Here is a 10,267-nt window from a genome sequence, read left to right as displayed (position 1 = left end):
TACCTCTAAGGTCCTCATTGATTAGAATTTAGTATCCTTACTTTCCACACCAAATAAAATGCATGCACCATGATGATCATTACAGCAAAACAATTCAGACATTCTGCAGTCACACTCATCGGTGCTTATTGGCCAAAGAAACCTTTCATTGGTGGGGAAGCAGGAAGAGCCAGCCGCTCTGGGAAGGCCAGCCTCTCCACAGGATTGTAGACGACAGCGGATGAGGAGGTAGCAATAGTTTTGAGCAGTTCAAATTTAATACTCCACCCCCTTTCGCTACAGAAACCCAGGTAAAAAAAAAATATTTAAAAAAAAAACTCCCCGCTCTCAAAATTACAACAGCAGGAACCAATAAAAAAAATGAAATGCATTTTTTTTTTTTTTACGCATTGAAGGGGGGGAAGGAGGGAGGAGAAGGACAGGATGAGGGGAAGAAATAATCTTTTTTTTTTTTTCTATATGTGAGGAGTGAGTCCAGTCTTCATCAGACCGTCTTAATTGGACCGGGGGACGGGGTCGGTGGCAGCGAGTGAGGATTGCTGGGAACTTGCTGTTGTGTTCATTCAAAATGGAGGGGAGAAAAATCTACAAACAAAAAATATTTCAGTCAACTCCAATCCAACCAGGGGAAGGAACCAGCACTCTAAGGCAGGGATTCATTCAGGAAGGGTTGTGTCCCTCTATGGATTGAAATCAAATTTCACTCTTCAGCCTGTGTGAGCATTAGTGGAAGTGTGTGTGTGTGTGTGTGTGTATACGCATTTAAAATTGAATGTACAGCTCCCCCTCTCACTTTCTGCAAAAGATAAGTCATTTTTCTTTCCTTATTTCTTCATTCATTCTTGCAGGTTTTTTCCCCTCTTTCTCCCCAATTCAGTCCCCTACTACCTAGTAGTCATCTAAATCGAAAAACTCATCGTCCTCTGCCTGGTAATCTATGGCCTGGAAATCCACCCTGTACCGCAAGCATCCTGAGAAAGAAAGAAAGAGTCAATTATCCAGGTGAAGACTTCTGCTGGACTGAAGGGTCATTACAAATGTTAGGCTACAATAGTCATTTACAACATTAGCAATGTCTACACAGTATTTCTGATCAATTTGATGTTATTTTAAATGGACAAAAAAAGTGCTTTTCTTTCAAAAGCAAGGACATTTCTAAGTGACCCCCAAACTGTTGAACGGTAGTGTATGTTATAACCCTATAATAACAAGTGGCTGGTGCGGACTCACCCCCGATGCCTCCGAAGCCCTTGACAAACTGGGAGCCTTCTTGACTCTTGTCTGTGACAATCTCCAGCGTGGCTCCAAACTTCTTGTAGTTGTTGGCGAACCACTCCAGCAGAGGCATGCTCTCAATCAGCTCGTGGTCCTGCCCAGTCTGTCAACATGTGCACACACCAAATGGACACAGAGAGCGCAAAGAAAGGTTTACAAGTAATCAACAAATTGAACCACCCAAATGAGTTCAGGAACAGAAAGTGTTGTCCAGGCAACTGTGTGTATGACACCAAGGGATAGAGAACAGGGATTTACCTCCTTGTCTGTGAAGTGGGACTTGTCTTTCTCCTGCTCTGGTGTTAAGTACAGAGTCTTCTCATCTGAAACACAAACCGCCAATGGAGACAGGGAATGAGAAAACACTTGTGTGAAAAGGGAGTGTGCCTTCAGCATTCTCTACTCAGTTGTTCTACTTCACGGAGCAAGACGACATACTGCACATGGGGAGCGTGTCTGTGTGTGTACCGTTCTCTGTTCCAATGCTCTCGGCCCCGTGCAGGCGAAGGATGTAACGCATGGTGTCCAGGTTCTCATAGACGATGAGGATCTCCACAGCTCCCATCTCCAGGGCTTTGAGTGTGTCCTCCACCCCAAAACAGTACTTCCCCGTGTCCTGACTGATCTCATCAAAGTACCGCCCTGCAGCCAGAGAGAAAATGAAGGGGGGGATAAAGGGTCAAATAAAAAAAAGAATGAGTGACTGGGGGATGGAAATGGGGTAGCAATCATCATTATCACTCATCATCATCATCATTCACAATCTTCACTAACCCGAACAAACACACCGGACAAACGCAGGCACAGGCAAACATTCGCTGGGATAACCCAAAATCTAACCTCAACATGTGCCACAAACACACACCTATGAGCTTCTTTTCCTGGATGAACTTGACGTTGGAGAGGACCTCTGCCGACAGCTCGATGGCCTGGTTGAAGCCGTTCTCTCCTCCGTACGAGATGTCCACCAGCTTCAGAATCTTCGCCTGTAACCTCTGCGCGCACACACACAAACCAGGGGTTAGTGTGCAGTGCTATGCACTGTCACTAAGGATGAGCAAATCCATGAGAGGAATTGCACCAAAAGCATCAGTCTGACAGAGGATTGACTGATCACAGTAAAGATTGGTGCAGCATAAACCATGGATAATCTCAAACACACACTTACAGGGTCAAACATGTCGGACTGGCTGAGCTCAGTCTTGAAGTCGGCAGACCCTGCTAGGACCATTCCGGCCACGTTGACCTTGTCGTTGGACACATAGAGCTGGACAGCTGTCTCAGCCACCTTCCTCACATAGTTGTGTCTCTTCTCCATCCTCAGACGGGCAAACCGCAGAGCAGACTGACCTCCTCTGCCTGACAGAGTGAGAGAACGTTAGATGGATAAAAAAGTAGTGATGGGGGATAACATAAATTTCTTTTTTTGATCAATTGTTTTTATTTAAAATCTCAAAATGTTCTTGTTCTTATGTCCGTCTGTGTAATGAGCGGAGCGTACCATGTTTTTTGGGCAGGTCCACTGTGAACTTGTGCAGGACCTCTCTGGTGTTCCCCTGGAGTGTCCCGAAGAGAGCCCCGCTACCATCGATCACTATGAAACCAAACTTACTGTCATCGGACAGCAGGGCCGTCAGCGCCTGGTAAAAGGGAGAGTGGGAAAAAGAAAGACAGAGGGCAATTTCATTAACTTCATTGCCATTAAAACACCCACAAAGAGGAGACATACAGTGCCTTCTGAAAGTATTCAGACCCCCTGACTTTTTCTACATTTTGTTACGTTACAGCCTTCTTCTAAATTGGATTAATAAAAACTCCACACAATACCTCATAATTACAAAGCACAAACAGGTTTGGCAGTTTTGCACAATTATCAAAAATAAAAAGACAGAAATACCTTACTTGCATAAATATTCAGACCCTTTGCTATGAGACTCGAACTTGAGCTCTGGTGCATCCTGTTTCCATTGATCATCATTGAGATGTTTCTACAACTTCATTGGAGTCCACCTGTGGTAAATTCAATTGATTGGACAGGCACACAGCTGTCTATGTAAGGCAGTGGGTGGTCAATTCCAGTCCGAGGGCCTGATTGGCGTCACAGTTTTGCCCCAGCTAACACACCTGACTCCAATAATCAACTAATCATGATCGTCAGTTTAGAATGCAATTTGATTAGCTGTTTGCTAGGGATGGAGAAAAAGTGTGGCGCCAATCAGGCCCCTGAGGACTGGAGTTCCCACCCCTGATATAAGGTCCCACAGTGCATGTTGGAGCAAAAATCAAGCCATGAGGTCGAAGGAATTGTCCGTGGAGCTCCGAGACAGGATTGTGTCGAGGCACAGCTCTGGGGACGGGTATGAAAACATTTATGCAGCATTTAAGGTCCCCAAGAACACAGTGGCCTCCATCATTCTTAAATGGAAGAAGTTTGGAACCGCCAAGACTTCTTAGAGCTGGCCCCCCGGCCAAACTGAGCAATCGGGGGAGAAGGGCCTTGGTCAGGGAGGTGACCAAGAACCCGATGGTCACTCTGACAGAGCTCTAGAGTTCCTCTGTGGAGATGGGAGAACCTTCCAGAAAGACAACCATCTCTGCAGCACTCCACCAATCAGGCCTTTATGGTAGAGTGGCCAGACGGAAGCCACACTTCAGTAAAAGGCACATGACAGCCTGCTTGGAGTTTGACAAAAGGTACCTAAAGACTCTCAGACCATGAGAAACAAGATCCTCTGGTCTGATGAAACCAAGTTTGAACTCTTTGGCCTGAATGCCAAGCATCACGTCTGGAGGAAACCTGGCACCCTCCCTACAGTGAAGCATGGTGGTGGCAGCATCATGCTGTGGGGATGATTTTCAGCGACAGGGACTGGGAGACAAGCAGGATCGAGGGAAAGATGAACGGAGCAAAGTACAGAGAGATCCTTAATGAAAACCTGCTCCAGAGCACTCAGGTCCTCAGACTGGGGCGAAGCTTCACCTTCCAACAGGACAATAACCCTAAGCACACAGCCAAGACAACTCAGGAGTGGCTTCAACAAGTCCCTGAATGTCCTTGAGTGGCCCAGCCAGAGCCCAGACTTGAACCCGACCAAACATCTCTGGAGAGACGTGAAAATAGCGGTGCAGCAACACTCCCCATCCAACCTGACAGTGCTTGATAGGATCTGCAGAAAGAATGAGAGAAACTTCCCAAATACAGGTGTGTCAAGCTTGTAGCGTCATACCCAAGAAGACTCAAGGCTGTAATCGCTGCCAAAGGTGCTTCAACCAAGTACTGAGTAAAGGGTCTGAATACTTATGTAAATGAGATGTTTTTTTTATTTATAAATAAGCAAAAATTCTAAAAACGTATTTTTGCTTTGTCATTATGGGGTATTGCGTGTAGATTGAAAGGGAAAAAAACAATGTAATCCATTTTAGAATAAGGCTGTAACGTAACAAAATGTGGAAAAAGTCAAGGAGTCTGTACATATGTAGAGCTCCTACCTCAGTGTGGAACTTGTTGTCACATAGGTACAGAGAGGTGTTGATGGGTTTAAAAGGCTCAAAGTCTATGTTGACTTTCTTCTCTTTGCCCTCATCTGTCACAATGGTCCCACAGTACACCACCAGGCCATTAGGGGGCACTGCAGGAGAGAGACAGGACTTAACAGTCAACACAGGCAAGACCCAGTGACCCTTAACCTGTTGGGTCTAGGGGGCAGCATTTGCACGTCTGGATAAAAAAAATGTACCCGATTTAATCTGGTTACTAATCCTACCCAGTAACTAGAATATGCATATACTTATTATATATGGATAGAAAACACTCTAAAGTTTCCAAAACTGTTTGAATGGTGTCTGTGAGTATAACAGAACTCATTTGGCAGGCAAAACCCTGAGACATTTTCTGACAGGAAGTGGATACCTGATGTGTTGTATTGACTTTAAAGCTATCCCATTGAAAGACACAGGGGTTTAGGAATATTTTGGCACTTCCTATTGCTTCCACTAGATGTCACCAGCCTTTACAAAGTGTTTTGAGTCTTCTGGAGGGAGATCTGACCGAACAAGAGCCATGGAACGGTGATGTCCCATTAGACACCTGGCGCGCTACTTCATGTTGGGTACCCTCGTTCCAATACGTTATAAAGGCTATGCATTCGTCCACCTTGAATATTATTCATGTTCTGGTTAAAAAGGCCCTAATGATTTATGCTATACAACGTTTGACATGTTTGAACGAACGGAAATATATTTTTTCCCCTCGTTCATGACGAGAAGTCCGGCTGGCTTACATCATGTGCTAACGAGACGGAGATTTTTGGACATAAATGATGAGCTTTTTTGAACAAAACTACATTCGTTATGGACCTGTGATACCTGGAAGTGACATCTGATGAAGAGAATCAAAGGTAATGGATTATTTACATAGTATTTTCGATTTTAGATCTCCCCAACATGACGTCTAGTCTGTATCGCAACGCGTATTTTTCTGGGCACAGTGCTCAGATTATTGCAAAGTGTGATTTCCCAGTAAGGTTCTTTTTAAATCTGGCAAGTTGATTGCGTTCAAAAGATGTAAATCTATAATTCTTTAAATGACAATATAATATTTTAACAATGTTTTCTAATTTTAATTATTTAATTTCTGACGCTGACTTGACTGCCGGTTATTGGAGGGAAACGATTTCCTCAACATCAATGCCATAGTAAAACGCTGTTTTTGTATATAAATATGAACTTGATAGAACTAAAAATGCATGCATTGTCTAACATAATGTCCTAGGAGTGTCATCTGATGGAGATTGTAAAAGGTTAGTGTATCATTTTAGCTGGTTTTATGGTTTTGGTGACCCTGTCTTTGACTTGACAAAACATTACACACAACTCTTGTAAATGTACTGTCCTAACATACTCTAAATTTATGCTTTCGCCGTAAAACCTTTTTGAAATCGTAAAACGTGGTTAGATTAAGGAGATGTTTATCTTTCAAATGGTGTAACATAGTTGTATTTTTGAAAAATTTGAATTTTGACATTTATTTGGATTCAAATTTGCCGCTCTTGAAATGCACCTGCTGTTGATGGAGTGCACCACAGGTGGCACGCTAGCGTCCCACCTAGCCCCAAGAGGTTAAGAAATATACACAACTAACAAGAAAGAGAGACAGTGGACTCCAAAGCTACAGCAAGGATGTCTATGAGGAGGTCAAGGCTCCTAGCACAGATACATGACGACACACTTAGTTCCATTTGAACACAAATCACTCACCCTTATTGTATAGCTTTAGTCTCTGCTGTACAGAGGTAATGGCCCCGAGCACAGAGAGCCTGTTGACCCTGCTCTTGATGTTGGAGGCCGTCCCAAACTCATCAGCTAACATCTTGGCCACTCTGGAGATCTGGTCCTTAGGGGGAATGATCAGCGAGATCATACTGGTTCCATTACTGAGGAGAGAGGGACAGATAGTGTATTTACACAACCTTGAAAGTGTGCGTTTATTTAACTGTCTTAGTCATATCAATCTCCGAAAGAAAGGAATGAATATGCTCTCATAATCAAAACAAATCTGCCACCCATCAACCCCCCCCAATCATTCTCTAATATTACCTGACCCATATCTACCCTTGTGTAACACACACCTCAACATTAAAACAGGTCTGACACCAAACATTAGTGTCTGAAATGGGAGGGGCACACAGTTCCCATACAGAACAACGAGTTCTGTCCTTGACACCAACAACTGCGCTAAACCCCCACCGTGCCACATTCACTACCAGTTAATGGCAAACCAGCGAGCCATACACGTTGACGCTGCATACATACAGGTAGCTGGTTAGTGAATATAGGCCAAATTGTCAACCGTATGTGTATGTAGCAGAAGATTCTGTGCCAGTGGACAATAAGAACACGTTGGGGCCAAAGCGGTCCCATTTGCCTAGTCACACTGCCGAGTAAGCTACGTAGCTAGCTTTATCAACTACTTATCTAAATGAATATGTATGACCGCTAGCTAACTACACACATTGTCAACAAAGGAATAGGAAATGGCAGTCGTGTGCCTGCTGCTTGCTACTCAAACACACTGTAGCTTTAAGCCTTCCACTCCCAAATACAAGACATGCCCAATGCTGTATCTTGAAAGCAAGCCAACATAGCTAACAACTGCTTTATCTATTGCAGCATATGGGAACATACTGGTGTCAGTTAGGTGCAACTGTACTGGGTTGCACAAAGGCATTCCATGGGAAGCTAACGTTAAGTTAAATACAATTGTGTTTCAACTTACTGTGCCAGTGGCACCACATGTGGCCAAAAAAGACAACTTGCTGGGGACTTTTATTTTTGACATGATGTATAGAGAGGAAGTGGGTCTACAACCGACCCGCGTTTGGCAAGTCTGTTAAATATTAATACGATCCTGTAGATATTTTCTCTCAAACCCCCATCATAATGACCCACCGTCCTGCCCACTGCCACAGTACTAGCAGCTAAGTTGAAATTGAATTTAACTTCTGGCTTCCCAATGACTGTTTTTATGCAACCCAATAGAATTGAAAACGCTAGTGTATACTGTATTGTCTTAGTCAAAGTACCTAGTCGTCAGTGTGATATACAAACGTCCCCGCTGTTCTAAAGATCCCATCCACAGAAGCCGGCATTTTCAGCTAACATGTAGCTAACTGGCTAACTAACCCGGACATAAACACACACAACAAGTAACCGAGCTAGCTACAAACAACACGAATGGCATCATACTAATTATACGACAAAAATCGAATATTGGTAGGAACTAACGTCATTTCCAATGTTGACTGTGTTAATAGTACGTTAACTGGCTAGCTAGTACCACTCCCAAAATTCGTCCTCGCCTATCCAGCTGTCCATTCAGGTCTGCATATCTCCGTCTCCCACCACCCCTCCGACACCCAGCGAGACGTCCTGTATCGTGTGCCCGTTTCAACCACTTACCCTCGGGCAGCTTCCAAACTTTTAATCAACTTCTTGATTTTCCATATCTCCACGTTCCTGTCCGCTGCGTTAGGGTCGTCCGCCATCTTTCCTGCTGTAATCGCTTCAGCACCTGAAAGAGAAGAACATCAACTAGCTGGCTTAACGTTGCATCAGCCGCGAACACAAAGGATAGATTTAGCTAACTTCACAAGGTTCAGTGACCGGATTTTAGGTTGCCAGGGTGACAGTTGTGTGTCTACCTCTCTGAGCTAGAAGCGGGTGTCCGAGAGGGACCTGACCAGTGTGGTGGACCGACCGGGAGGAAAGACTCTACCCCGCAGCTGTGTCAGTAAAGTGCGCGGAAAAACTAGGCCTTCGCACTCTTCCCAGGCCCTAGTGTCCACCCTATTCATTGTCTAACGTCGCAACCCGACCTAGTTTCAACTCTCTTCCTCGAGAAAACGTTAAACCATTCAAATGTCAACCGGTTCCAAACCCTTTAATTTACAAAAACGACGAAGATACCGTACCTGCCTCGGGCAAAGCCACTCCGGTCTCTGCGCTACAGCTGCCGCTCTCGTTCGGTCGTCGGTGAAATGACGTTGTCCACTTGCCTCTTCTGCCGGTTCCTCTCTACCACACTCCATAGGCTTCGCGTGGTGAGATCGGGGCTCACACGTGGGACTTCCTGGAAACGTAGAAACTCAGAGGAAAATTTCTGGTTGGTCAAAACTCCATGTTGATCATGGATATCTATACGGTGATTGGAGTGATTTCAATATCATACGAAAATGGGCGGTGATATCTCAAAATTGTTCATATGGGATTTGTAGTCAAAATTCTAATTTGTTATTCATCTCAATTTAAAGTTCTCCTGAACTTCTTTAGTGACTATGATGGGGGAAAACGTAGTTTAACGTGTTAATGTCACGTGAAATGCCTTTCTTGCTAGCTCTAAACCCAACCATGCAGTAGTCAATATCATTGTAGTACTAAAAATAACATAACTTAGAACAAAATCACACAATAAATAAAAATAAGAAATAAGAAGAACATGATAAGTAAGTAAGCTATATACAGAGTCAGTTCCAATACCATATTTACAATGTGCAGGGATACTGGAGTGATAGCGGTAGATACACTATATATACAAAAGTATGTGGACACCCCTTCAAATGAGTGGATTCAGCTATTTCAGCCACACCGTTGCTGTCAGGTGTATAAAATCGAGCAACTGTAAAGTTTGGTGGAGGAGGAAAACGGTCTAGGGCTGTTTCTCATGGTTCGGCTAGTCCTCTTAGTTCCAGTGAAGGGAAATGTTAACGATACAGCATACAATGACATACGAGACCATTCTGTCCAACTTTGTGGTAACAGTTTGGGGAAGGCCCTTTTCTGTTTCAGCATGACAATGCCCCCATGCACAAAGCGAGGTCCATACAGAAATGGTTTGTCGAGATCGGTGTGGAAGAACTTGACTGGCCTGCACAGTGCCCTGACCTCAACCCCATCAAACACCTTTGGGATGAATTGGAACACCGATTGCGAGCCAGGCCTAATCACCCAACATCAGTGCCCGAATGCTCTTGTGGCTGAATGGAAGCAAGTCCCCGCAGAAATGTTCCAACATCTTGTCGAAAGCCTTCAAAGAAGAGTGGAGGATGTTATAGCAGCAAAGGGGGGAACAACTCCATATTGATGCTCTTGATTTTGGAATGAGATGTCTGATGAGCATGTGTCCACATACTTTTGGTCATGTAGTGTATGTACAGGGTGACTAGGCATCAGGATATATGATACACTGAGTAGCAGCAGCGTATATGTGGATTCTATGTATGTATGTTTGTGTGTGTGTAGAGTCAGTATAAATGTGTGTGCAATGTTCTGTGTGTGTGAGCAAATTAAGTGAGTGAGAGAGAGAGAGAGTGTGTGTGTGTGTGTGTGTGTGTGTGTGTGTGTGTGTGTGTGTGTGTGTGTGTGTGTGTGTGTGTGTGTGGTGTTGGAGTGTCGGTGTGCATGAGTGTGTGGAGTCCTGTGAGGGTGCATGGAAACA

General features: G+C 44.2%; 1 protein-coding gene across 3 annotated transcripts; it reads right to left on the bottom strand.

Annotated features, from left to right (window-relative positions):
- Positions 1 to 235: 235 nt before the first annotated feature.
- Positions 236 to 8,989, bottom strand: LOC100194717 (eukaryotic peptide chain release factor subunit 1). 3 transcript variants are annotated; one of them, XM_014199826.2, is made up of 11 exons: positions 8,745 to 8,989; positions 8,233 to 8,344; positions 6,532 to 6,707; positions 4,765 to 4,904; positions 2,777 to 2,915; positions 2,444 to 2,634; positions 2,141 to 2,270; positions 1,744 to 1,917; positions 1,534 to 1,598; positions 1,231 to 1,378; positions 236 to 971 (listed from the first exon to the last, which is right to left on the bottom strand). In XM_014199826.2, the coding sequence occupies exons 2-11, from the start codon at positions 8,316 to 8,318 to the stop codon at positions 889 to 891; spliced, it is 1,332 nt and encodes a 443-aa protein (XP_014055301.1). In that variant the 5' UTR covers positions 8,319 to 8,344; positions 8,745 to 8,989; the 3' UTR covers positions 236 to 888. The 3 variants fall into 3 exon arrangements, with proteins under 3 accessions (XP_014055301.1, XP_014055303.1, XP_014055302.1); XM_014199828.2 differs by having other exon boundaries at positions 8,749 to 8,855; XM_014199827.2 differs by lacking the exon at positions 8,745 to 8,989 and adding an exon at positions 8,475 to 8,738.
- Positions 8,990 to 10,267: the final 1,278 nt, after the last annotated feature.

This window comes from Salmo salar, chromosome ssa05 (assembly GCF_905237065.1).
Source record: "Salmo salar chromosome ssa05, Ssal_v3.1, whole genome shotgun sequence".
In the NCBI taxonomy this organism is placed as follows: Eukaryota; Metazoa; Chordata; class Actinopteri; order Salmoniformes; family Salmonidae; genus Salmo; species Salmo salar.
The sequence above is the reverse complement of the archived record's forward strand: the minus strand, read 5'-3'. Positions and strand labels throughout refer to the sequence as shown.